This window comes from Rhinolophus sinicus, chromosome 12, assembly GCF_057876585.1.
Source record: "Rhinolophus sinicus isolate RSI-liver-muscle chromosome 12, RSI-T2T, whole genome shotgun sequence".
Lineage (NCBI taxonomy): Eukaryota > Metazoa > Chordata > Mammalia > Chiroptera > Rhinolophidae > Rhinolophus > Rhinolophus sinicus.
Window position 1 is genome coordinate 39,998,213 of NC_142512.1, and position 27,687 is coordinate 40,025,899.

The following is a 27,687-nucleotide window of genomic DNA, read 5'->3' on the forward strand; positions in this document are numbered from 1 at the left end:
CTGGAAGAGTCCAGGGCCTCCTGCTCATATCCATTCAGTCCCTAATTCTCCCACCCAGCTTTTATAGAGAATTCCAGAGCTGTCACTGCAATCCCAAATATGCTTAGAGAACCTGTGGTTTATGGGAGACATACAGCCAGACCCACTTGGAGAAAGAAGCTGGTACCTCAGTCTCCTGCATCCCCTTGATTCAAGTACCACTTAACTGAACCACAAAGCAAATTTCCCCATTTGATTGGGTCCCATTATCTGCATTTACAGGGGCTGGGGTGCAGTGGATCTCACAATCTTCCTACTAATGACAACATGTCTGCAAACCAGACTATGGGCTCCAAGTTGTAATTAACCATGCTTTACTCTGTGGATTCTACTTTCAACCTGGTCTGAGATCCTTGGATGAAAGAAGCCACAGTTATTATGGCTGTCTATAAAAATGGGCCAGAAGAGTGAATACCAGCTCTGGGCCAACTCCCCCAAATCTCCACACCCAACAGCAGCACCCGCCCACCCACCTGATTCCTCCCAAACTCTGCAGCTCCCAGAGGAGCTGAAAGGGAAGCAACCCACACACACTTCTCCACTCCAGCCACCAAAAGCCCCAGAAACACCATCCAACAGGGAGCAAGTCCCCAGCAGACCCTGAGATGCACTGACTCGGGAAGGGAGGGCTGAAGACACCAGCAGCTGACGTGAGAAAGCTGGAGCAGTGAGGCAACACACTCCACTGACTCCAGTCCTCCTGTGCCATCTCTTCCTTCTCTTCCCCAGGCTTCCCTTGCGGAGGAACAGCGAGATTCCCCTTGCCAGGCCTGAACACCCTTATCTCATACTCTGGGTCTTCTGTGGACCCCCAAGGCTGCCATCCCGAACAGGGGGCCAACAGGCATCCAAGGGGTCCTTGGGCCGCAGCCCTGTCCTCAGCCATGCCCTGCTGGCCCCAGTGCCCAGCTGCCCAACACAGACTGGGGACTGGACAAGGCCTCATGTTGGGATCAGACCAGGGTAAGACCAGGTCTAGAGCCCTGTCCCTTCAATTTGTGTATCAACAGGTGGCCTATACAAACACTACCTGCTTTCTGGAGTGAGCCTGCCCCCTGCAGGACCCAGGCAGGACACACAACCCCATGAGGAGGGCAGAAGTACACTGGCCCCTCCATCCAGGCGGAGCCTTAGGGAGAGGGAGACGCCTTTTGCTGACGGTGAGGAGGAGGGTGACTGAAGCAGCCAGGAGTCACACAGGCAGCACAGCAATTAGCCACCTTTGTGCCGCACCTGCCATGTGGAAGCTTTTCCCTCTGGACCTCTGAGGCCCTGGGACGCCACGAGTACGTTCTGTGGTTAATATCTTTGTCCCGTAAGCGTTGGTGGCATAGGAGAGAGCTTCATTTCTCCCCCAGATTCCCAGAGCTGAACACTCAACTCTGACAAAGGGCCGGCCACCGTCTTGGAAAACACATTGGGACACAGACCTCAGCTCTCACAGTGGGTAAGTCATTTACCCAGTCGGAGCTTCAGCCTTCATTTGCCTACAATGGGCACGACGGCACCAACTCATGGAATTGTTGTAAAGACGAAATAAAGAAGGAAAGGAGCTCGTACAGAGTGAGTGCTAGGCTCATTTCTGTTCCCTTCCTTATCGCCTTCCAGTTTGTATCCTTTGCATTAACATACAATGTTAATGTGCCCGTTCACAAACAATCATTGGCATACAGGTTAGTCAGACACCAACAAGGTGGGCTGCTTCCTCGTAGCTGCAGCCCCAGGAAGCAGGGGTATGAGCCTGCAGCGGCCATGGGCACCTGGCTACCCCTGGGAGGGGCAGTATCCACCCAGCAGGACTGATAAAGCTGCCCTCGCTCCGTACCTCTCCCCAACAGCTCCCTATCACCTGACTAGACTAGAATCCATTCTGCCTTCTTACTGGACACCCTGTAGAGTGTTGAATGGGTTCACATGCCCCCACATGTCTCCAGCTTACAACAGGTGACCACGTCTGCTGGGCGTCCTCACCCGTGCCCCCTGTCTGTCACTGTTGCACCTGTGGACTGGTGGCTGGCCCAGGTGCCTGTGTCCTTCCCCACTGTGAGTTCCCAGACCCGGGCTTGTCGGGGTGACCCACTCTCTCGTAGCCCCAAATCGGAGTCTTGGCAGGTGCCATTCTCAGAAACCAGGCAGAATCAAATATACATTTGCAAAAAGGCAGGAAACTTTATTGAATTTTCTTTTCAGTAGAGGAGCTGAGAAATCAGATTAGCCATGTCAGGGAGAAAAGGAAGCCGACCCAGAGAAAAGAGCACAGAGCATCCACCCTCGGAGAGTGGGGGCCAGGAGCCTGGGAGCAGAGTGACTGAGTGTCCCCCAGTCCCTCCCTCTCTCCTACAGGAACCTTCATCTCACTCTCCCTCTGGGTGCTGAAGGCAGAGGGAGGGGATGCCAGGCAGATTTAAGGCCTACGGGTTTCCGAAACGCGGCGGCCGGAATTGGAGCCTGCAGTAGCAGTGCTGCTATTGCTGATGGTTCCTAGGACACAAGGAGGCAAGAGACACTCAGACTGGAGAAGGCACACCTCAGGCCAAATCAGGGCCCCCAAGAGGGCCCTAAACGCCCTCATTGGTCAGGTGGGGGGTTAGTTGATGGGAACTGTATTATTGTCCCCAAAGCTGGCTCCCTCCAAGAAAACCCAGTAGCTCTGTGGGACAGAGCTATCTATATTGAAAGGAAAACAAATGAGCAAATGACCGCTTCCACCACAGCTCCCTCCCTCCCTCCACGGGGAAGCCCAGCACTGCCTCCTTCCCCACACCCCAGGGTATGAACAGGGCCTCTCCCATCCAGTATTTCCTTACCTCCTGTGGAGGTGAAGCCAGACATCCTGGGAGAGAGAAGAGAGGAATCCATGAGCAGAAGTTAACTGAAGACAGATGCTTCCTGTCTTCAGGTGAGATAACTCAGACCATCACTGGGATATGTTACCCTGCTTTGCCCCCAGCACAGGGGGCAGCAGCCGCAGGGGCCTGCAAGACCTGTCTGTCTGAAGCTTCAGGAGGAGATATTACTGGCCCCAAGACGCAGAGCATTTGCTGGAAGCTTTGTCCTGAGGGTTCACTCAGCCCTCAAGCCCCACTCCTTCTCTGTGCCCACAAGGATGGCCCGGTCCCTGCAAATGGTCTGAAGGCAGTGACATCGCCATTTTAATAGTTTTGGGGCTGACCTGAATCCAAGCTAATATTTTTCAAATAGGAGATATTCTCTCCATGGTCCCTATTCCTGCTGGTCTAATGCAGAGGCCCACATTAGAACGTTTAAAGGTATTGACCCTAAAGCCTGCTGAGGGAATGCCCCCACGGTCCAATTCAAGAGGATAGGGGAGCTCTTCTCTTATATCTTTGTCCTGGCTGTTTAAACTCAGACAGGTCCCTTCTCATCTAGGACATGAGGGCCTGATCCCTAACACCCTGACTCCTCTGACATCCAACGGTCCTGCAGTCACCTTCCCACGAGACAGGCTAACGAGGACCTACTTGGCATCCTGGCCCTCAAGCAGGCTGCGGTAGGTGGCGATCTCCTGCTCCAGCCGCGACTTGATGTCCATGAGCTGCCGGTACTCCAGGTTCTGCCGCTCAGTGTCGGCCCTCACATCACTCAGCTGGGCCTCCATACTGCTGATCAGAGCCTGGATCTGTGCCAGCTGCGTGGCATAGCGGCACTCCGTCTCCGCCACGGTGCTCTCCAGCCCAGCTTTCTGGAGGGGCAACAGAAAAGAAGTTATGAGGGGAGCCAGGCCCAAGGGAAGCCTGGAGGTGGGGGCCAATGGGCAGGGGACAGCAGGTGTACCATGCTGAGCTGGGACTGCAGCTCGATCTCCAGGCCCTGGAGCGTCCGCCTGAGCTCCGTGATCTCCGTCTTGCTGGTCTGGATCATTTCAGTGCTGGTAGACACCTCCTTATTCAGCTCTGCACTCTGAAATGCAAGTAGGAAGGAGGTGACGGAGGAGCCCCGCTGGAAGGCACTGGCTCCCCCTGGCTCCATGGGGTAAGAGGGCCGGCACCTTGCTGTGGAACCATTCTTCAGCGTCGCGGCGGTTCTTTTCCGCCATGGCCTCGTACTGCTCCCTCATCTCTGCCAGCACACGGGTCAGGTCAATGCCCGGGGTAGCGTCCATCTCCACGTTGACCTGGCCTACCACCTGGTTGCTGAACTCCTTCATCTCCTGTGGGGATGGGAAAGGAAGCGGTATGAAGCGCCTCATCTTCCCGCTCCTTGGCTCTGGATGCTACTGGAGTATTCTGGAAAGTCCTTCCAGGTCCCACAGTAGAAGGCTCAGTCTGGCTGCAGCAGAGGGCTCCCCTTTCTCAGTGGAGGTGACGCAGCGATGGCAGGCCCGTGACCCCTCTCACCTCTTCATGGTTCTTCTTCATGTAGGCCAGCTCTTCCTTCAGGCTCTCGATCTGCATCTCCAGGTCGGCCTTGGCCAGGGTCAGCTCGTCCAGCACCCTGCGCAGGCCGTTGATGTCGGCCTCCACGCTCTGGCGCAGGGCCAGCTCGTTCTCATACCTAAGGGGTGATTTTTTTTCATTGAAAAAGCAATACGTACGTGACATTAGACACTCCCCCTGCCCCTGCACTGGGCTCTGCTCTTAATATTTTCGCCAGACCTTCACTCTTGGGAAGCTCCAATTTCATTGTTCAGATGAGCATTTATCTAAAACAAGAGACTGCTGGGAAAGGTGAGTGAGAGAAATAAACTCACTTGAGCCTGAAGTCATCCGCAGCCAGCCGGGCATTGTCAATCTCCAGGATGACCCGGTTGTTGTCGATGGTGGCCGCCAGGATCTGCAAAATACAGAAGGTAACCCCTGGAGGTTCCACGAGCTTGGGAAGGAGGACTAAGAAAACATGGGCAGGACTGGTTGTCATCAGACTTTTCCATGTGAACTGGGCCTCAGTTCCTGTGCCGTAAAGCGAGGGGCAGGCCGGGACCCTTCAATTTGTTCTGACGCTCTAGCATTCTGTCTGGTCGTGATGGAGAAGACCAGAATGTTCATTTCGCAGCAACGACCCAGCCAAGAACATCTTTGGTGGGTCACGTGTCCACAGCCTCAGACTAGTAACCTGTCTAAGCCACTGTGTTGAGAGCCCCCTCCTTAAGTTCAGGACGGAGTCGACCTGCTGCACGCAGTTCATAATAACTGCAACGGAGCTGGCCTCCCAGCTGCGCAGAGGAAAAACCCAACAAACATACCCACCCTTTGAATTCGTTGTCTAAACTTTTGTATTCCAAAGCACTCAAAATCCACATCTCATGGCTGGGGCTCAGCCCAGGCAGGTGGGTTTCTGTTCCAACGAGCTGGCATCACAACATGACAACAAGCCTTGGAGTGAATCTTGGCTTAGCACTGCCTAAGCCTCTGCCTCCATCTCCCCCACCTGGTCTCAGCCAATTGAGAAGAGTTTAAACGGGCCCCTAATAAAATCAACTAGTATTCCCAGACCTGTGAATGAACTTGTACGCCGTTCTCTGTTGAGTTTAGTCATTCTTCATGGCTTTTAAAACTGTCAGGGTTTCCAAATAACTCAGTGAGTTAGGACTATAGGAACTGAGTCACTAACGACATAACTGTTTGGAAAACAGTCAAAATGTTGGCACGAGTAATAACTACAATAAAAATGATGAATGAGAGAAAATGCATTTGGAGAGTTGTGGCATGAGAAAGCCCATCAGGAGCAGACACTTGATAGTAAAAGACTGGCATTTCCCCAGCTCCCCCCATGCACACTGCATCTTCTGGTCCCCTGGGGCACTGCGTTTCCTATCCTTCTAGTCTCTGCCCTCACAGAGGTGCCCTCTGGAATATCCTGGGGCTCACCTTGTCCCGCAGCTCCTCGATGGTCTTGTAGTAGTGGCTGTAGTCGCGCTCCGGGCTGGCCGGGCTCTGCTTCAGGTGCCAGTCACGGATTTTCACTTCCAGGTCAGTGTTGGCCGTCTCCAGGGCGCGCACCTTCTCCAGGTAGGAGGCCAGGCGGTCGTTGAGGTTCTGCATGGTGATCTTCTCGTTGCCAGAGAGGAGGCCACCCTCGCCACTGCAGTCACCAAAGCCACTGCCAAAACCCCCACCAAAGCCACCTCCAAAGCCACCACAGAAGCCACCCCCAAAACCACTACCGGCCCCTCCACCAAAGCCGCTGCTCATGCCGCCCCCATAGCACCCAGCTGACCCACCAGAGACAACCCGGCTTGAACAGTTAGAGAAATTGCGGCCTCCTCCCAGCTGACAAGAGCCACCCCCAAAGCCACCTCCATAGCTGGCAGAGGAAGTCTGCAAACGAGTACTCATGGTGAGAGCAAGATGGAGAGCAGGTGTGAACAGGAGCTTGGCTTGGCCTGGGCCGAGGACTGTGGCTCTTCCTTCAGTGGACGCCTTTTATACACTCTCCATAGGGGTTGGACAATCGCCCCATATTCTCTCCTCCCTTCCCCACCCTCTGACTGGTGCCAGCTGCATGTCTGTTTCCCACAAACCCAGTTACCTCTGCTCTCTAGGGTGGGTTGTGCCATTGGGGGGGGGGGGTAGCTTTTGTTTTTAATCCTTAACAAAAGGGATGATTCAGAGGGAACTCTGTTCTTCTTGAGACTACCTTTTGACAACTGAATTCTGTTTCACCTCTCCACTTAAGGAACTCACTCCCATAGGCTCTCAGCCCCACCCAATATTAGAATGGGGACTGAGCTGCAACGGCGGCTTCTCGGGGAGCCTCTGTGAAGGGAGCGGTGGCTGCAAAGTGGCCTGGTATTTTTGCAAGGTCACTGCAACCCTTGGCCTCCCTTCTTTCTATTTCTAAAACTTCTACCTGGAATGTTCTGCATCCTCCTTAGTGTTTCATCTACTCCAGTGCCCCCAGCAATTCTCATAGCAAACTTTGCTTGGTCCTGTAAAATCAACTACCTTGAAAGTGTTTAAGCTGAGAAAAAAAAATGGCTCCAAGACCAGCAGATAAAGTCACAGTGACAAGGGACCTTAGGGACTATCCAACATGGCTGGGAAAACTGAGGCACAGAAAGAGCTAATAATACTATTATAATAGCTCATTATAATAGCTAATTGTACATATTATAATAGCTTATACTCTCAGGTCCTTCACCACGTGCAGGCACTGGGCTAAGAACTTTATATTCACTGTCTCATTTAATCTTTGCAGCAGCCCAGTGAGGTGCATCCACTCTTAGCCCAATTTTATACATGAGAAGACTGAGCCTTAAGGGCAGAGCCAGGAGTCTGGTTCTGTCTGACACTAAGGCTCATTTTTTTAGGAATATTTTTCGTATAATAAAATGTACAGATCACGTGTCCGGCTTAAGGCACTTTTACGTATGTATGAAGTTTTCAGCCTGTATTCGCCCGTGTAACCACCACCCAGAACATTTTTAGCAGGGGTGCTCTTTGTGCCTTTCCCCCATCAATTACCCGCACCCCACACCCATAAGACAACCACATTCCAACGTCTGTCACCATAGATCAAGTCAGAGGTTCTCAGCCCAGGGCCGTTTTGCTCCCTGGGTGACATTTGACAATGTCTGGAAATATTTTGGTTGTCACAACAGGGGGCTACTCATAGAATCTGGAGGATAGAGACTAGGGATTCTGCTAGACATCCTACCACACACAGGAAAGCCCCACAATAAAGAATCCTCTGACTTGAAGGGTCAATATTGTCAAGGTTGAGAAAGCCTGGATCCGCCAGGTCTATGAGTTTGATCACTCCATCATACCAGCTGTCTTAGAGGCACAGCCAAGCCAGGAAAGAAGGTCTTACCATACCTTTCTAGCTCCCCCAACCACATGACACCTGCCTCAGTTTGTGAGTGTTTGACCAAGAGGCCACTGAGGAGGATGTGACCCAGGGCCTGGAGCCAGGGTCTTTGCCCAGAAACCTGGGACGTGGCTGACATTGAGGCACTGCTTAGTAACCCTGCCAGAGGGGGCCTTGCCACTCCGCAAGAAAGTGGCCTTGAGGTGGCCTCTGAGTCCAGGGTAGGAGAAGTTTCCAGGGCTGAGATTGAAGGACCTTCGTCTCGGGCTCCCAGCCCAATTCATCAGGGGGCCAGGGCTCCTGTGAATGGCCTCTCGGGAGGCTTCTGACCCACAGCAGCCAGAAGGTCTGGTGGGACAAGGCCAGGGGCTGGGGTGAAGTGGCACAGGCTTGAGGTTATCCTGGAAACCCCTTGGCTGACTCAGCAAGACCAGGAAAGAGGGCTCTGAGTCAGGGCTTTCTTGCCCTTGGTTTTCTGCAGGTAGAGAAGAGGGCCTGTGCTTTACCCAGTGGGTATCAGCACCAGGGAGAGACTCAGGGTGTGTGGGGCACTCAAGGACCTACATGAGCCCAGGGATTCGGGCTGACCCCTGACCTGGCCCGGCCCTTATGCCCCAAACTGATGGCTCAGCTCTCTCTCTGAAAAGGTGTGATTCAGCCCAAAGCAGGAGCTCTCTCTCTTTCAGTAGAGGATCAAAATTGACAAGAAGGTGATTAATGGAACCTGCCAGGCCTAGAGTGACAATCCTCCCAGGGCTGCTGAGCAGGTTCTAGCCAACGCCTCTCAAAGGAACAATACCGCAGATCCTGCAAAACCCCAGCAGTACAAACATGGGGTGGCCATGGCATGCTTCCCCTCACAAGGTCAGGGTTCAGTCCCTCCCCTCCCTTCCCTTCCCCTCCCTTCCCCTCCCCAGCAGGGACTTGTGCTGCCTGGATGGACACAGGAATGCCTTCCTCTGACCTATGATGAACCCCAGGGCCCACGGGGCTGGGGGACACATGACAGGCCCTCCTGGAGGAGGTTGAGCAGAGGCTCATCCTTGGGACCCAGTTTCCCCTCTCCCAGTTCCAGTTCTCATGGGGCAGGACAGAGTGCTGGGCTAAAGCAATGCTCCCTTGTCTGGAGCTTTCTTCTTTCCTTTCGGACAAAATCAAACCAAATTCAGTGCCCTCCCCTGTAACGTTTCCAGGAAAAGAGAAGGAAAGTTGCATTCTTGAGCACCCCCTGCAACCATGCTTCGCTTAACACATGGTCATTGAGTCCACAAAGCAATGGGAGAGGGTTTATTATTGACCCATTTTATAGATGAGGCAGCTGAGGTCCAGGGAGAACTAGTCATTTGGCGAAGGGCACCGTAAAGTCCAGATTTAAACCTGGCCTCTGGCTCTCTCTACCCCATTTGATGTTGTCTTGGAGCCTTGCTGTGAACTCAGTGTATGATGTATGGGTGTTCCATTCTACATGTGTTAAAAGATAATAAAATAGCACTAGCTATCCTTTCTTGAACACTATGTTAAACACTCTACGTGCATGATCTCATTTGGTCCTCAAAACAACTCTACTATTTTCATCGTACCCTTTTTCAGATGAAGGAAACGGGCCCAGAGAGGTTAAATACATTGCCTAAACTCGACTGTGTCAGAGCCAAGATTTAAACCTCTGGTTTCAGGGTCTGAGCCCTTCACCACTGCCTGGTAAATCCCTTTCAGGCCAGTATGAGTGTCATCTTAGCCAAGCCTTCTCCATTCTCAGACCCCCGTCACTCCAGGCCTGGCTGGTGAATGGTCCTGCTTCCCACAGTGGCTGGGCCTGCGCAGCTGATGGCCAGATGGGTCAGCCTGTCTGTTATCTGTTCCTGGGATGAGCACCAAAGCTCGGGACTTGTGAGGTTACTCACTCAACACAGAATTTCAGAGCCAGAATTGTCTAGGGAACTTTCCCATCCAACCCATTCGTTTCACATGTGGGAAAGCTGAGGTCCAGAATGCCAAGGCCACGGCAGTGGGAAATAAAGAGAAATGCCGGGATTTCCAGCTCTACCACCAACTCATTCCATTGAAATGACTTCGAAGTTGGCTTCAGCAATTTCCTTTCTGAGTGTCCGGTTCTCAAAAGTTTGTCCATAATCACCAGATAGTTCATCTGCAGAGTGGAGGCTTATATCCTGTCCCCAACCTCCTAATCCAGGGTTCCTTGCTTACACTTTAGATCAGGTTTCTCCCTCCTTTAGTCTCTCCCTGGACAACAAGGGGCCTGGAGCCCAGGACAGCTGACCCACCTCCCAAAGCGTCTCAAGGCTCCACCCCAGGGGCGGGGAGGGCCTCTCCTAAAAAACAGACTCGGGCCCTCTGGGCAGCTCCCTGCCCTCACAAATGCCTGCTTAGCAGAGCAGTACCCAGGAGCCTTCTCCAGACTAGCCTCAATGCCTCAGACCCCGATGTTTCAATAGTCCCTAGCTTTCTAATATCCTTTTTACGTCCCCAGGGCTTCCCAGAAACCCAGCAAGGTCGGCAATGGCTTCGAATTAGGTGGGCCTGAGTTTCAACCCTCCATCTGCCATCGACTAGCTATGTGACCTTGGAAAAGTTACTCAACCTTTCAGTGCCTCAGTGGCATTGAAAATGCCTAAAAAACAGGCATTATCTGAGTTAGTATTTGAGAAACACCTGACATAGGAAGCTCATCAGGCAGAAGGCTGCTATTACCTCCTTTTTATAAATGAGGAAACGCCAGCTCATAGTTGGTGGATGACGGGTCTGAGAATTCTTTGGGGCCTCCATCCTGTGTCAACACATTGCTTTGCCTCCCTCACTGGTCCCTGCAACCAGCATGGCACCCACAGCAACCAGACAAGTGACAGTTGATGGCATCCCTACCCTATTTCCCCACTCAGTCTTACATTCCCTGAGGACAAGGTCTTTGTCTAATAAACCTCCACATACTGCTCTTGGAAAAAGGAAGCTGTCCATAAATGCCTGAGAAGCTGTTTCAGGCTTTGGCTGAGAAGGAATGGCAAACAGGAGTGGCATCCAGTGGAGTCGCTCCAGCTCCAAATCTCATGGGAAAAGCTGCCAGCGTCTCATCTCTCCCTGTACCACTAACTGAAGGGACAGGTGACCACGAGATGGGCACATGCCCAAGATACAGTGAACATCCAGAGCCATGTCTAAGGTAAGAAAAAGCAAAGGAAACGCAAGTGCATGAATTAGTTCCACAAGTATTTATTTGGCACCCCCTCTGAGGGCACAACAGTGCATAGAGTGCACATGGCCGTGCAGTCACAGATCTCACGGTACAGATTCCCCTCTGAGGTCCCAGGATACAGATCAACTCACAGAGACCTTCGAGATCATTGTGTCCAGCCAGACCCCTCAATTTTAAGATGGGGAAGCTGAGACTCGGGGAGGGACAGGGACCAGCCAAAGTCCTCAGGGAGGCAGTGGTGGCCATGCTCCATGCCTGCTCTTAGCAGCTCAGCTGGAACAGAGGACACGCCCAAGCCCCTAATCCCTAGTCTCAAAGCCTCCCTCTCTCTCTGAGGGAAAAGGGAAGTTGGCTGCCTATTTCCCAGATTGGCTGGAATCCAAGCCCGACCTCAGCCCTGGGGCAGGCAGAAGGCGGGCCGTCTCTGCCGCAAACTATTTAAGGGCTCGGCTGGCCATGAACTACCCCTGGGAGCGGACCTCTTACTCAGGGGTCAGGGAGGGGACGGGACTTGGCAAGTTCAAGGACTTCAATGACAGCCCTCCTAGAATCCCAGGAGAGCAGGAACGGGCGCTCCAGGGAGAAACAGCTGCCCTCTCCCCCATCTCAGGGTCTGGCCCTGAGAGAAGACCAGCTGGATAAGGGCCAAGTCCCACCTTGCCTGTTTGCACCTTTGCAGAGGTGGTTATTCTTGCAAACGGAAGGCTGAGAAAACCCTTGCTAGCTGTTTAGAGGGCCTGAGCTTTCTCACGACAGAGGCCCAGAGGTCTGTGAGGCAGGGGCCGCAGCCAGGCCCTTGGGTCTGAGAGTCTCAGGAGCAGCCTGGCTGTTCCCAGTGAGCTAGGGACATGCATGAGCTTAAACCATAGCATGAGAGACCAAGGTTCGATGAGGGAACAGTCTTTCTGACCATAATGGCTATATGGCACTTGAACAGGCTGCCCACAGAGATTAAGAAGCGAGTTTCAGGTTAGTACACCCTCGTAAGAAAGGTGTGGCCTTCTTCTGTCATCTTCATGCCGTCAAGCAAAAAGCAAGGGTCTAGAAGCAGAAAGATCAGTCCCAATAGTTTTACTATTTCCCAATTTGTGACTTTATTCAAGTTACTTAACTTCCCTGTGCCTCAGTTTCTTCTGAAAACTGACGCTAAAAGCTGACCCCGCCTTCACAAAACTGGTGTGAGAGTAAATGAGATGCCATCCATTGAATGTCCTGCCCAGGGCCTGGAACAATGTAGAAAATAAATTCTGTTTCCTTCCTCCAGCCCCAGGGAAGCCTGGCCTCAAAGTGTGTACTCAAGAGACACATTCTAGATTAAATCTCCCCCAGAAAGCACAGGTGCCACCTTCTCTCCAACCAGGGTTGCTGGGCAAGAAGTTCTACCCAGAGACCCGGAGGGCTTGGCTGTCCTCCCAAATGATCTGATTCTCAGGATAACAGAGGTGCCCCCAACCTGCTCTTCCCAGCAAGACTAAGAAACCAGTTCTTCCTCTCCCGTCAATCTAAGCCCAGCCCAGCCACAACACCCGCAGTTCTCCACTTCCTTATATTCCTGCCCTCTCTCCAGGGCTAAAAATCCCAGAGCTGTCAGGCCCAAACCAGAGGCAACAAATCAGGGTATGTGGATGCAGCTACTCTGATGGGCTCGAGGGTGAAGACGCTGGGAACAGGGAAACAAGAGTGATATTTGGACTGAGGAGGGCAGTAGGGATTGGTGTTGCTTTGGATTTAGGCTTCCTGGAGGTGGTGTCTTTCCATCTGGGCACTTTAAGTGTCTTGTTCAGAGGAGACGGCAGCTTCAGGGGGATAAGGGCCAACTTTGCAGGGGAGCAGAGATGGGAACTGGCTTGGCCACCCTGGAGGTCCGGTGTGCCTGGCTTGAAAGGAGGGGAGGTTCAAATAACACATGTGGTTAGAGCCAGAAGCAAGGAGTAGTATCCTGGCAATGCGCTGTAAAAGGCTGGAGCCAGGGTCCCAGAACAAGCCCTGGTCTTGGAGTCATACAAATGCAGGGCCCACTCCCAGCCCTGGTGCTTACCGGGCCATGAGGACACTGGGCAAGTCACACATCTCCCCACCTTCCTCATCTGTAAGTTTCCAATCTCATCTCATGTCTAAGTTTCCTCATCTCTAAGATGAGAGTAATCAATCCTGACCACCCACAGTTAGAGTATTAAATGAGACCCGTGGGGGGTGTACCTAGCACAGTGCCGACCATATGGTGGTGAACCAATGCCATCCATGCAGTCAGTTATTCGGTAAATTATTAGCTGATGTGTCAAGTTCTGCGCTAAGTGCACAAAACTGCTTTAAGGAACCACCCCACCCCCATCTCCTGCTTCCACGATCACCAAATGGCGTAAGCCATAACAGCAAGTCGCCTGAGCAGCCTGGGTATAACCCAGGCACCCTGGGAACCCCAAAGAATGAATTATGAGCATGCAGGGAAGAAGCCAAAGTCAGGGGAGATATCAGCATGTGGACCCTGGGACTCCTCGGAGTCCCCAGCAAGAAAAACTGGACACACTACCAAGAGATATTTGCAAAAGGAAAAGCGATTCTTTATTGCATGGGCAGATACAGTACAAATGAACTTGTACAATACAGCTGCTTCTCGCACCTTCTTGCTCTAAAGGAGGCAGGGAGAGCTAGAGGGCAGTGCGAAGGAGAACATGGAAAGCTCCAAACTAAGAGACAAGGGGCCCTCTTGAGCTGGACCTTCTGAAGGCAGAAACGAATTTGCTTTTCCGGCCCCTCTAGCTAGTCTTCTGCTCAGCCTGGGGAGGGTGGGTGTGGCGAGGGGCGTCTCTCCAGCACTGAGCTCTTAGATTTCTCTCTTGTGGGAAGACACCACCTTTCCATCCACGGACTCCTCGACGTTGATACGGACTTTGCCACTGCTGCCACCACTTCCCAGGGAGGCTGTAGGAAGAAGGAGCAAGCTTTAGAGTCGGGGACCTTCCCCCATTCCCAAAGGGGCCAGGACCTTGGCTGAGCTCCGGGAGAATTGGACAGCACCCTTGAGAATGTCTGTTGGCCAATCCTTCCAGAGCTGCCAGAAGGGCTGGTGTTGAATTACTCATCATAGAGGTGGGTGGTGGCTGCGGCAGGTATGTCCCACAGGGAGCAAGAATGTCAGGGTTTTTAACTGCACGTGAACAGGGAGTCCTCATGGGCACAAGTCCATGAAGGTGGGGCCTGGGGGTGCTATGCCCTGGGCAGAGCTGTTCAACCTGGAAGGCTCTCAATAAATCTTCAACCCCAACTCTCCTGGGGCTGACAGAAGGTCCCACTGGACAGAAGGACACGCCCCTTCCATTTGGCGTGTCCTCGCCCTACTAGGATGATTGCCCTCTTTCTCCTTCCCCCCCATTCCAAGGGGAACGATGGCTTCAACAGCTCCCCACTCAAGAAGCTCTAAGCCTTCTTACCTTCTCTGGTGCCAATGCCAGCCATCCTGAAAGAGGGAGAAGCAGATGTAAGCAAAGGCAGCTCAGATCTTCCTAAGGGAGGCCCTGGTGGCCGGCCCAGTGGTCCTCCCCAGCCTCCATACCATCACCATCCCCACATCTGACTTCACTAGAAGCTGAGAGCCTGTCCAGACCTGCCACCCGCAAGCAGACAGACTCTGGTCTACAATAACACCCAATCTGTTTCATGCATGGAATGGAACCAGCATTAGCCCAACGGCTGTCATTTACAGAAGACACACAGGTCCAGAGAGGTGCCCAAGGTAACAACCTAAGAGCTGAGTGCAGAATCCAGAGCCCTTCCTCCTCACCCAGTTCTCTTTCAGTGCACCAGTGCCGACCCCTAAGATACTCTCCACCCCAACCACAAAGGAAAGGGCCCCTCCCTCGTTCCTCCCTCTGCGCCCTGCACCTGGCATCCTGGCCCTCCAGCAGGCTGCGGTAAGTGGCGATCTCCTGCTCCAGCCGCGTCTTGATGTCCAGCAGGATTTTGTACTCCTGGTTCTGAGACTCCATCTCGCAGCGAAGCTCACTCAGCTGGGCCTCCAGGCCACTGATGAGCCCCTGGATCTGTGCCAGCTGCGTGGCATAGCGGCACTCCGTCTCTGCCAGAGAGCTCTCCAGCCCGGCTTTCTGGTGGGGCAACAGATAAACAGACACCATGTCAGGCTAGAAGGAAGCCACCGGGGGCCAGGGGAGAGGCGTTGAATGGACGCAGGGAACTCCCTCTTTGGGGGCTTGGGAACACCAAGGCTTAACCAGCCACAAAGAATGGGAGAGACTGGGGTGGGGTGGGGTGGCCCTACCATGCTGAGCTGGGACTGCAGCTCGATCTCCAGCCCCTGCAAGGTGCGCCTCAGGTCTGTGATCTCCGTCTTGCTGGTCTGAATCATCTCTGTGTTGGAGGCCACCTCCTTGTTCAGCTCCTCTGTCTACAGGTCACACACAAAGAAGTGAGCCCACGGGCCTCCTGGGAGACCTGGGGAGCTGGGGCTGGCTGGCACGTCAGGCTCACCTTGCTGAAGAACCAGGCCTCGGCGTCGCGGCGGTTCTTCTCCGCAATGGCCTCGTACTGTTCCCGCATCTCCGCCAGCACACGCGTCAGGTCCACACCTGGGGCTGCGTCCATCTCCACGTTGACCTGACCGGCCACCTGGCTACCGAACTCCCTCATCTCCTGCAGGAGGCGTGGGGCCCATTTAGAGATGGAGGGCAGAAGAGAGGATGGAGAATCTGGGTCCCCTCATGCCTATCCTGGCTGCGTCCCTAACTCACTAGGTGACCTTGGCTCTCCCCGTACCCACCCAGCCTCTGTTTCCCACTGTTCAGGAAGAGGTTTGATTGCATGGGCCCCTCAGCTCGGAGGGTCTCCCTTCCTCTCTAGGTGCTTCCAAGGGAGGACCTCAAAACAGTAAAGGCCCTGCATGAAATCATGAAGCAAATCAGGACAGCAGTTCCCACTGGTCACCTGGCCTGCTAAGGACCAGAGAAGGGAAGGAGTCTGGGTCACCAGAGAACAGTGCCCCCTCCTCTCCAGGGAGACCCCTGTTTTGGTATGTGTGTGGGGGGGTGCATTTCTGAATCTCTAAGCCCTTCAGCCAACTATGAGAGGGCACTAGAGGCCCCACTCTGCTCCCACCACCCCCACCTCCTCGTGGTTCTTCTTCAGGTAGGCCAGCTCCTCATTCAGGCTCTCGATCTGCATCTCCAGGTCGGCCTTGGCCAGGGTCAGCTCGTCCAGCACCCTGCGCAGGCCGTTGATGTCGGCCTCCATGCTCTGGCGCAGGGCCAGCTCGTTCTCATACCTGGGAAGAGAAAGGGAACCCAAAGTAAGGAAGGGTGAGGGGTCTGGGCTGCTTGAGTTGGGGGAGGGAGAGAGGTCAAAAAAAGGGGGCAACGCAGAAAGGCAGAGGGAGCCAGGAGCGCACTTGAGTCTGAAGTCGTCCGCAGCCAGCCTGGCGTTGTCAATCTCCAGGATGACCCGGGAGTTGTCAATGGTGCCCGCCAGGATCTGCAGGAGACAGGGAGTTGGTGTCAAGAAAATCCCTCCCTCTTCCCTGCTGCTGTCCCCACCCTGCACCCCAGGCTGGCTCCCCACCAACAACCTCTCCTCTGCCACCACCAACAAGAGCCTGTAGGGTTCCCGGGCAGAGTCCAGCTTTATCTCGGGTGTCCACTACTTGGTCTGCCCCTTTCTCCAGGGCAGGAAAGACCAAGGAGCCAGAATTGCCTGGCACCCCCTGTAGGAATTAAATGTCCCGGAGTGGGGTGGGGGCTCTGACAACAGCCCTCTGGGGAATACTCCACCAGCTTCGCCTTGGACAGCTCGGGGTTGCTGGCCTCCTGCACACCTTGACACAGCCAGATATCTACAGAACATGCCAGCCAGTGAAAACCTGGAGGACAGCTGAGGAAGGCATCTTACAGCTGAGGAAACTGGTCCAGGGGAGTGACAGAGTGAGTGGGTGGCAGAGCCCATAATGATTTTCAGGTCTCCTAAGTCCCAGTAGTGCTTTTGGCACCAAAGACATCTTCAGCGGGTGAGACAGGAGGCCCTGGCACTCAGGATTCCTGAAGCTACACTCATCATTCTTGCAAAAGAAGCAAAGGGACACATATGCAGAGCCCAGTTGCTCGCTAATTGCACCCACCTGGGCCCCCGCTGGCCCTGACCAGATTCCCAGGATCTGCCCTGCACTGCCAGGTTGAGCAGATATATGCCAACATTCACACCTGGAAAGTATTCCCCACATTCCAAGTTTGCCAAGGTTACACACCAACAATCATTGCCTGGGCAGGAAAGGATTTCCTCGAGGCAGCAGGAACACTGTCATTAGAGAGGAGAGCAGGGAAGCAGCCCCCTGCCCCCCTCTCTTTGATCCCTGAGGACTCACCTTGTCCCGCAGCTCCTCGATGGTCTTGTAGTAGTGGCTGTAATCGCGCTCCGGGCTGGCCGGGCTCTGCCTTTGGTACCAGTCACGGATCTTCACCTCCAGCTCGGTGTTGGCCTCCTCCAGGGCACGCACCTTGTCCAGGTAGGAGGCCAGGCGGTCGTTGAGGTTCTGCATGGTGATCTTCTCATTGCCAGAGAGGAGGCCGCCCTCGCCACCACCGAAGTCACCAAAGCCACCTCCAAAGCCTCCACTGAAACCACTACCAGCCCCTCCACCAAAGCCACAGCTTATGCCGCTCCCATAGCCCCCTCCCGACCCAGAGGAGACAAACCTGGCAGAAGAAGCTGAGATACTCCGGTTTCCACCTCCCCCATAGAAATTCCCCCCACCAAAGCCACCTCCCCCAGCCCAGAGGGAACCCCCCCGGGTAGAGCTACCCCCAAAGGGGGAGGAAGAAGTCTGCAGAAATGCAGTGCTCATGGCCAGGCAGCAGCCGGTGAGTTCTCGGCAAGGACAAGAGACACTGGGAAGAGGTGCAGGCTACCCTGAAACCAGAGCACTGCGCCTGTCACCCCCCAGCTTGGGGCTTCTTATATACCCCTTGGAGGGTGTTGTAGGTTAGCGTCTCCTCCCCCAAACGGAGGCCAACTCCTGCATTCCTGACAGAGTTGCCTGCACACCTCTGTGTGGCTGGTGTGGAGTTTTTCTTTTCTTTCTTTTTTTTTTTTAATGCAACAAAAGAGATGATTCAGAATGAACGGTGCTTTGCCCCGGGCCATGGTTTTAACGCTTGCATTTCAGGTTCATCTCTGCACCTCAGGAGAACAGGCAGGGAGCAAAGTCCCATCACACCACAGCACTGTTAGAGCAGCTCAGGCCAGCTCTGCCCTCAGGTAGACTTCTCTGCTGCTGACAGCCGGGACCCTCACCCCTAGGCAGCCAGCTACCTGCTCCCAGTTCCCATCCTGCTCTGTGTTGGCCCCCTCACAGATCCCGTGTGTGCCTACAAGGCTGGGGTAGGGGTGAGAACATGGCCTCTGGGGATCAGTGGGCAATGGCACCTGGAAGGATGAAGGGCCCACGGGGACAGGCTGAGGACAGGGACCCGGGTCTCAAGTCAAGTTCCAGCGAAAGTGACCAGAGGGCCAGCATCTATCTCTTCCCTAACGGTACAAATGGACTTTCCTCCTCTACCCCTCCCCTCCCCCACCCCACCCCCACCCCACCCCCACTGCCCTGGCACTCTCACAAAAGCCAGCAGGCTTGGGGCTGACAAGGGGCTGATTGATAATCCCACCACCTGCCAACATGTCACTGAAACTTTGCTTGCTCCTAGGACACGTTGGGGCAAACCTCTGCAGATAAAACTGGGGCAAGTTTCAGGAAGCCCCTGCCTTCTCCGGGGAGAGACATGTCCCTGCATACCAGGGCCAGGTTAACCCTGTTTGTCCTGTGAAGCTGCAAGGCTGGGGAAGGACCGTACACGGAGGGCTCTGTGTGCCTGAGCTGGGGGAGGGAGGAGATAGGGAGATAGGTGCTTCGTGGCAGAAGCACCACTTCACAGAGCAAGATGCTGAGGCCAGAGAGAGGAGCCCTTTGCTCTGACACCAGCTCAGGGCTCGGCTTTCCAGGGATACCTGTGGGGAGTGCCACTTGGAGGCATGACCTTGGCTCCCGGGCTTAGGGAGAACAGGGGTTGGGGAAGTGAGCTAGACTGAGCTGGAGAGTCAGGAGGGTCCCTGGCCCAGGGCTGCAGCACAGTGTGGCAGACAGGGCACTGAGGTCCCTAAACCAAAAGTTCATATCCTGCCTCTATCCATCACCGCCTGTGAAATCTTAGACATGTTATCTTTAAATCTCAGTTTCCCTGTGACAAGGGGCACTTTCAGTCCCACTTACAGGGAAGCCCTGAGGCCCGAGAGCCTCCCTCCTGCCTGCTCCTGGCTCCCCATCTTCTGAACGGTTAGATAGTGGGGTACAGGTCCATCACCTGGGACTCACGAATACCCGCACCAGGAGGGACTTTTGTCCTTAGACATCAGATCATGTCCTATGAGCAGCTGTGCTCTTCCATGTTCTTCCATAGCCAGTGCCCGTGGGACGATGCTGGCCACTGTCACTATTGCTGTTGTAACAGTAATCCTGTACTTGTACTGCACACATCATGCTTTATAACATGCTTGGTATCCAACGCCTCCTCTAATCCTCAGTTCATAGATGATCCCTGATCCTGTTTCAGAAGGAATGAAATTGGGGCTCAGAGAGGGGAAGCGAGGTATGCAAGGTGGCGCAGCTATTAAGGGGCTCAGAAGGGTCCTCTGAACCCTCTCACCAGCAATCAAACAGGAGACAGGAAAAGAGGGTCCCTCCCACACATTCCTGCATCTGAGTTGGGGTGGTGGGAGGGGGACCGCAGGCCTGAGTGGGTGGGCGTGGGCTCCTCCTCACCCAGCTTCACAGTGAGCTGGGCCTCCCCGCGCTGGTCCCAGACAGTGCGGTATTGTCTCATAGGTGGGAGGATATTGTCTTCCTCCAAAAGAAAAATAATCAAAGTCAGATCAGCCGTAGCTCATTAAAGCTTCTGCAGACATTATGGCCCCAGCAATTAACAGGGGAAAAATTACGCACCATCACCCCGGGGCGAGGGAGGCCTGGACCCGAGCCAGCCCCTCTTGTGCACCCTGACTCCCCTCCAGCAGCCCCTCAAGGTGGCTTTCCCTCCACTTCCAGGCCCAAAGGGGCGGCAGCTGCTTCAGTTGCAAATGCCTAGTTCAGTCCTAACAGCTCCTATAAGCGTAAGGTCCAGGTGGGGCTCTGGGGCCTGCATATTAGCACCATGTGGGGATGACTGGCCAGGGCTGAGATTAGCCTTCGTTTGGCCCCGGCCCCAGCTGCATCCCTGGGCCCTGCCCCAAGCAGCCTGCCCAGGATGCTGTGCCAGTTTCAGAACTTTGTCCACTGCAGACAGACAGGCTGTCCCTAGAGCCAGCCTTTCCTCCTTGGGATCAGGCGGTGCAGCCCAGTGGAAAGAGCCTGGGCTGGACTCCACCTCTGGGTGTGACTCAGCCTCTCTGAGCTGGATTCCTGACTTAAATTTGGGCCATTTTTCCATTTATGTGAGGTACTCAGAGTAGTCAAAATCATGAAGACAGAAAGTGTAATGGTGGTTGCCAGGGGCTGGCGGGGAGGGGAGAATGGGAAGTTATTGTTTAACAGGTGTAGAGTTTCAGTTTTACAGGACTACAAGGAAAGGGTTATGAGGATGGATGGTGGTGACGGTTGCACAATGTCGATATATTTAATACCACAGACCTGTACGCTTAGAAGTTGTTAAGATGGTAAAATGTACGTTATGTGTATTTTACCACAATAAAAAAAAAAAGAAAGAGTTGGGCTTTTACACATTCCCCAGCTACAAGACCACAGTGAGCATTTGATGGCACATGGGAGAGGGGTCTCCACAAATGTTAGAATCCACTCACCACCGCCGCCCCAGAGAGATGCTAGAGACAGAGTGCATGACCTGGGACCTAGAGACCTACCTTCAAATTCCTCCTTTCTCATTTATTGGGTATGTGGCTTTGGGTAATTGTTCTCTCTGAGCCTCAGTCTACCAATCCAGAAAATGGAAATAATCCCTGCCCAGTCTTACTCAGGGTTGGAGCAATATGGCTAACAGGACATGCTTTTTGCAAACTTAAGTGGTCATCTGACCAGCAGGGATGGAAAGACCTCGCCCCTCTCAAATCCACCCCCACCCTCCTTTTCCTCTATCAAAGTTGCTTCAGTCAAGAGTAGCCCTAGTTTCAGCTCCCAGACTGTCCCCGCCCTTGCCCTCCCCCATCCACCCCGCGCACACAAAGGACAGCTTCATTCCTGACACCCAGACCTGTGACCCAGTCACCTGCTGCACCTGTGTGGGCCCAGACCCCACCCCCCAGCCACATTCCAAGGGCCTCTAGGGCATGGGGGAAGGTTTCAGCTGTGACAACAGAGGCTTTCATGAGCACAGGACAAATATCTCTGGGCAGTCCCAGTCTGGGGGTGCAGCCAGGTTTCTGGCCTGTAGTTCCAAGGCCTCATGAAAATTGGGAGGGAGACCAGGGGTGCTGGAGAACAGACAGGAGAACAGCTGGGGTGGTGGCAGAAGAGGCTCCTGGCCAGGGCTACAGCAGGTGAGAGGGGGAAGAGTGGGGCTCTGGGGTCACCAGTCATGATTTGGAGCAAGAAAATGAACCTCTCCAGGGCTGAGCAGGGGCAAATGGAGGGAAGAGCACCTCCTCAGGATTACTAAGAGGAATGACAGGGTCACAAGCCTCCTTAGCTGGGTCCTGAGAGCAGCGACAAACATTCCATTCCCCTCTAGACCTTCTGGAGGTGGATGGGGTCATGTTCCTCTCTTGCCTGACCCTCTCCCTCACAGTCAGCCTGATGTCACAGATCCCTGGGGCCTGACCAGATCCACTCAGCCTGAACCTCTCAGCCAGGATGAAGTAGGACTTTTTTACCTTTAATTGGCTTCAGTTCTTGGCAGCTAAGCTGTAAACCACAGGGGCAGGACCATACCCCCCCAAGGGCAGAGTTGTACCAGGAAGCTAGGACTTGCTTCCTTAGCTGGCAGGAGACCGGCCGCAGGCAAGCCAGGTTGAGGGATGTGCGGGAGGTCTGGGTCACACCTGGGTCCTATTCCAGGCTCTGCGCCCAAACATGGGCTGGTGGGCATAAGGGATTTATGTGGAATGGATGAACGTGTTAGTACCTGCATGTTAGTGCCTGCACCCTCTCCAGCCTTGCTTTGAGCAGGATGCCTGCCCCCATTACTCAGGCTCTGACCCCAGAGCTCCCGTTTCTCCTTCTGTCAAGTGGAGAAATGTGTCAGGGGATCCCAGTCCTAGGTCTTCACATGGAGCAAGACTAAAAGGTATTGAGCACAGTGGTGCTCAATCCTAGGAGATGGGGTGCAGGTGACCGTGGTGTCAATCCTAGAAGATGGGGTGCAGGATTGGCACTGTGGGCTAAGAATCAGGAAAGCTAGATTCTGGTCCTGACTCTGCCATGTAGTTGCTGTGTGGCCTTGGACAATTACTTAACCTCTCTGAGCCTATTTCCTGCTCTCGTACTTAACTACCTGTTAGGTTGTTTTGATTAAATGGCACATAATAGATACACTGTAAACATTAATTTCATACAAACAAACACCAACCCTTGCAGGAATACAGTGGAAAGAAAACTAATCTGAAAGCAAAAACCAGTTTCAAATCCCACCTCTACCATATTAGAACAGTTATATATACAACAAACCACTTCACCTTTCCAAGCTTTAGTTTACTCCATGTAAATGGGAGCAATGCTTATTTCATAAACTTGTTTTAAGGAACAATTTAGATAAATGAAGGCTTCTGCAAGGAGGAATTACTGTAACAGTTTGTGGGTACCATCCCTTCACTTTCCTAGGACAGGGTGGACGCTGGTCCAAATAAAACCTAAACAGGGCCAAGGCCTGGCCCATTTCCATGGGCTGAAATAACAAACTCGATGTCCTTCGTGCCTTGGGCCTAAGTTTTATTGGCAGGTTAGGGGAAGAGCCAGAGATAAGGGTCCCTCCCCTCTCATGCCCCTACCCAGGGGCAACCCTCTGCTGAACGGCAGGAAGCCCAGGAGGCTGCTGGATTCAGGCGGTCTTGGTGGTGGGCAGGTTGTTGTAATAGGCCTCCTGGCCCTCGAGCAGGCTGCGGTAGGTGGCGATCTCCTGCTCCAGCCGCGACTTGATGTCCATGAGCTGCCGGTACTCCAGGTTCTGCCGCTCAGTGTCAGCCCTCACGTCACTCAGCTGGGCTTCAATACTGCTGATCAGAGCCTGGATCTGTGCCAGCTGGGCTCCATAGCGAGCCTCCGTTTCCGCCAACGTGCCTTCCAGAGTAGCTTTCTGAGGGCAGGGAGAGTGAAGGCGACTCAGCTGAGCCTGGTTCCCAGGAAGGGCATGTACAGAGCCACCGCCCAAGGCTACAAGGACAGGACTGTGTATCCCACAGGATGGAGGGCACATACCGTGCTGAGCTGAGTTTGCAGCTCTATCTCCAGACCTTGGAGAGTACGCCTCAGGTCGACGACCTCTGTCTTGCTACTCTGCAGCTGCGCAGTGTGGCCAGCGACCTCCTGGTTCAGCTCCTCAGTCTGCAATAAGAGGTGGAGGAAATAAGCACTGAGGCAGACCTCCGCCTGAGAGCATCAAGTCCTCTCTCCTTGCCACCTCCCAAAGGGCACCTGCTTCCCCCTTCATACCTGGCTGATGAACCAGGCTTCAGCATCCTTCCGGTTCTTCTCAGCCATGACTTCATATTGGCTTCTCATGTCACTCAGGATCTTGGCTAGGTCAATGCCCGGAGCAGAATCCACCTCCACACTGACCTGGCCACCCACCTGGACCTTTAGAGCACTGATTTCCTGGAAAGATACAGCAGAGACGGGCATGTCAGGGCCCAGAGCCTGCTGAGCCTGGGCCAGGTCACTCCCCCATCCCTCAGGCCAAACGGGGCTGGTTTTCAGGTGTAGATCTAGGATCTGGCACTGGGGGACAGACTGGGTCACCACCATGCCATGCCCAGGAGCCATGCTCCACACCCAAGGCCATGCAGAGGGTACAGCAAGTGTGGCCATGGTCAGATGCAACAGGATACAAAAGTATCCTCAGCCCTGGGAAACTGGGGTGGCCCAGCTGGAAACCCACCTCCTCATGGTTCTTCTTCAGGTAGGCCAGCTCTTCCTTCAGGCTCTCGATCTGCATCTCCAGGTCGGCTCTGGCCAGGGTCAGCTCGTCCAGCACCCTGCGCAGGCCGTTGATGTCGGCCTCCACACTCATGCGCAGGGCCTGCTCCGTCTCAAACCTTTCAGAGGAAATAGTTACAGTCAGGCCAGCATTTCCTCTGTACCTCTGAAGAGTTCCCCGCCTCCATGGGGTTCTGGAGACCATGAGGGTGCTTCATACCAGCTGTGGTGAAGGAGGGGATAGTCTAGCCCGCTGACTGCACTGAGTTCCAAAAGGGCCTGGGATTGCCTCCCCACCCCCGCTCTGGCTTAGGCAACCTACCAGAACAGAGATACTCACTTGGTTCGGAAGTCATCCGCAGCCAGACGGGCATTGTCAATCTGCAGGACAATCCTGGAGTTCTCAATGGTGGCACCAAGTATCTGGAAAGCAGAAGGTTGGCACCAGTTTAGCACACTGGCACTGCCCTCCCACTTTCTTTCCAGAGAGAGGGGAGCAAATGAGAATCCCCCTGCTCCCTAGAGACAAACCCCAGCCACCCCTCAGCGGCCTACAGGCCTGCTCTGTGGGAGGCCTTGTAATCAGTCTCCGCCCAGGAACTGAAGCAGTGGTTTCTCACCACTACCCAGGAGGCCGAACCAGGGGGTACCAGATAAGTGGGGGAGGCAGGCAGGTAAGCCTGGGAAGAAAGTCTCTGAGACCCGTGCCCAGGAAAATTGTAAATGGTCTCAAGGGATCACCAAATAGATGCAGGGAAGTGTAGGGGTTAACACTTGTCTGTACGACCCCACTCAAATTATTCTGCCTTCAGGGAAGGGAAGTCTGTTTGTTGAGGCACTTTGTACCTCATTTTTCATGCCAGGTCAGTGGGTATACCTATTTCACAGAGGAGCGAAATGAAGTTTGGGATTCCTCGTCTAAGTTCACCTCCAATCTAAGGTCCCTCTGACTTGCAGGGCATGTTCACACCATTGATTAAGCTACTTGTATTCAGCATTTTTCAAAGAGAGGGTTTTGATGCAACAGTAATTGCACTGGGTGGTGATTTGCATAGCTTTTATGTGAAACAGACTATGGAGGGCTTCAAGAAATTTTGACCTTCACTGTGTGTGTGTATGGGAAAGAGGATGCAAAGGGACACATCGTAAAATGTATTTCCTACTGTAGGTCACGATTTTACAAGTGTGAAAGCGCTGTAGCCCACTCTCCTTGTCTGCGGTATGATCTATACCCCCCAGTACCCCGCACCATGCCAGGCACATGATGACACTGGGCCGTGTTGTAGGGAGACCGAGCATGTGGGGCCATTAAATGTCCCACTGGCTTTTATACTTGTCTTCAGAACCGAGCTCCAATCTCCTCCCTGTGGGTGGAGACCAAGCCCCACCCTGCAGGCTCCACAGGGCCCTCGTAAGAGTCTGTGGCTTAGACCCCCATCTCCAGCCCAGGACAGAGAAGTGCCGCTACACCCCGTCCTCTGACAGAGGTCTCCACAAGCAAAGGACCCTCGGAACTTCCGCATCTAGGGGCCACAGCATACGTCCCTCCTTAACCCGCCAAGACCACAGCTGGCCTCTCCCATTTTTCCTAGAACTTCTCTCAAGTCCCAGGTGGCCCTGAGGGAGAGGGGCTTAAGCCTGAGCTGATGGAAACCAGACCTGCCTCGCAAGAGAAAAGGAATGCAGAGGGCCCCACACCAGGGGCAGCAGCGGCAGGGCTGGCCCAGGGTGGACCAGACTCTTCCCAGGCCAAACGCTTCATTTCCCTGCCGGGACTGCGACGCCGACCGTGGTCCCTAGCCTAGACTTCATGGCCGCTCTCAGCCGGGTCCCACCTCCTCCCACTCCGCCGGACCCTTTTCCAGGACACCTCACCTCCCAACCCCGCCCCCACTATATGCCACACCCACTTACCCCGCCCCTGGTCCCCCGACGCCGGCCCGCCACCCCCGCTTCCACTTCCTTCCCCTTTGTCCTGCTGCGGCGCACCTGTCCGCGTCTCTGCCCTACCTGACGGCCCTCCCACGTCCTAACGGGCTCGCTCCCGCCCCGCAGGGAGGAGGCCCGGGCGCCTGCCGCGCCCATCTCCCGTCTAGCCGGGCCCGCGGGGCTAGGTTTCGCGGCCCGTGCACTTTCCGCCCCAGGCCACTGCCCACCTTGTCCCGCAGCTCCTCAATGGTCTTGTAGTAGTGGCTGTAGTCTCGCGCGGGGCCGGGCCCCTGCTTCTGGTACCAGTCACGGATCTTCACCTCCAGGTCACCGTTAGCCGCCTCCAGGGCGCGCACCTTATCCAGGTAGGAGGCCAGGCGGTCGTTGAGGTTCTGCATGGTCACCTTCTCGTTGCTCACCAGCAGCCCGTCGGACCCCGCCAGGGCGCCCATATAGCCGCCACCGTAGCCCCCGGAGGAGGACGAGGACACGAAGCGGGCGGAGGACACCGACACGCCGCGTCCACCCGAGCCCCCGTGGATGCTGGGCGCACGGAAGGCGCCTCCCGCCCCGAAGCGCACGGTGCCACCGCCCAGACCCCCGAAGGACGAGGAGGCAGACGACTGACGATAGCTGTAGGAAGTCATGGCGAAGGAGGACGCTGCAATACTGGCCGGTGGCGTTGCAGTCGGCTGGAGGAATGACGATGCCCTCACCTGGAGCCTTTTATGCCCGGGGTGGGCGGGGGAGTAGGAGGGGGAGAGGGGTTGGTGTAGGGGCGGATATCTGAGCCCCGAGGAATTTGCAGGCGCCGGAGTGCAAATACAGGTACTCTCCCCATTGGTCAGTTCCTGGCGGCTCTGCCTCCAACTTTCCCCTCCCAGAGGCCAGCGGCTACAGCCCTTCGAAGAGCTGCCCCACCCAGCCCCCTCCGGAGCTCTGACCATTCATTTCCTACCGCACTGGTTCCTAACTTCACCCCGTCACGCACATATCTAGATAACCCCTTCCCAGTTCACATTCTGGCCCTCCCTCATTAAGTTTGACACCCCCCAGCAATTAGGGTCCCCCGGAGAGTATACTCTGCTCTGTCCTTCCACAGCGATCACTTACTCAGAATCTCCCTTTAGAATCATGTTCTGAGCTCCTTCCTTTTGGTCATTTGTAATCATAATTAACCCTCCAAAGTACCATTCACCAGATTTCTACACCCCATTGAGAATTGCAGTATCCTAAAGCCGAGCCCTTGGGGATCACCCCCACCCTGACTCCCCCTCAGTCCCCCAGATGAAGGTGCTCTGAGCTGCACTCTCACTGGGCTGAGACAAAGCTGCCCCACCCTGCTGTGTCCTGGACAAAGCCACAAGGTGACAATAGGCTCCTAGGAACAGCTGCTGGGAGTGGTTCTGCAGCTGGACTGTAAAGGGCACCTTCACAACCTGACGACCTGGGGGCTGAACACCCCCACACACAGCTGTGGACTCTCACTGCCCACCCACCCCCAGGACAACCCCCAACCCTTCAGCCCCAACAACATGCATCCATTCAGAGGTTTCATGATGAGGAATCTGAGCTGGAGGAAGACAAATAACTTGTCCAGGAGACATTTAGC

At 54.5% G+C, this 27,687-nt stretch overlaps 3 protein-coding genes across 3 annotated transcripts; all 3 read right to left on the reverse strand.

Annotated features, from left to right (window-relative positions):
* Positions 1–2,190: 2,190 nt before the first annotated feature.
* On the reverse strand, positions 2,191–6,406 carry LOC109455872 (keratin, type I cytoskeletal 13-like). The gene is made up of 8 exons (XM_019747770.3): positions 5,868–6,406; positions 4,751–4,833; positions 4,398–4,554; positions 4,049–4,210; positions 3,835–3,960; positions 3,522–3,742; positions 2,847–2,872; positions 2,191–2,520 (listed from the first exon to the last, which is right to left on the reverse strand). The coding sequence occupies exons 1-8, from the start codon at positions 6,333–6,335 to the stop codon at positions 2,444–2,446; spliced, it is 1,320 nt and encodes a 439-aa protein (XP_019603329.3). The 5' UTR covers positions 6,336–6,406; the 3' UTR covers positions 2,191–2,443.
* Positions 6,407–13,554: 7,148 nt separating this feature from the next.
* On the reverse strand, positions 13,555–17,876 carry LOC109455869 (keratin, type I cytoskeletal 15). Its single transcript, XM_019747765.3, has 8 exons — positions 17,382–17,876; positions 16,416–16,498; positions 16,136–16,292; positions 15,503–15,664; positions 15,294–15,419; positions 14,900–15,120; positions 14,449–14,474; positions 13,555–13,939 (listed from the first exon to the last, which is right to left on the reverse strand). Exons 1-8 carry the CDS (start codon positions 17,859–17,861, stop codon positions 13,842–13,844), a joined length of 1,353 nt encoding a protein of 450 aa, XP_019603324.2. The 5' UTR covers positions 17,862–17,876; the 3' UTR covers positions 13,555–13,841.
* Positions 17,877–22,922: 5,046 nt separating this feature from the next.
* KRT19 (keratin 19) lies at positions 22,923–26,790 on the reverse strand. Its single transcript, XM_074319928.2, has 6 exons — positions 26,303–26,790; positions 24,487–24,569; positions 24,109–24,265; positions 23,664–23,825; positions 23,430–23,555; positions 22,923–23,307 (listed from the first exon to the last, which is right to left on the reverse strand). Exons 1-6 carry the CDS (start codon positions 26,720–26,722, stop codon positions 23,053–23,055), a joined length of 1,203 nt encoding a protein of 400 aa, XP_074176029.2. The 5' UTR covers positions 26,723–26,790; the 3' UTR covers positions 22,923–23,052.
* Between the last annotated feature and the right edge of the window lie 897 nt (positions 26,791–27,687).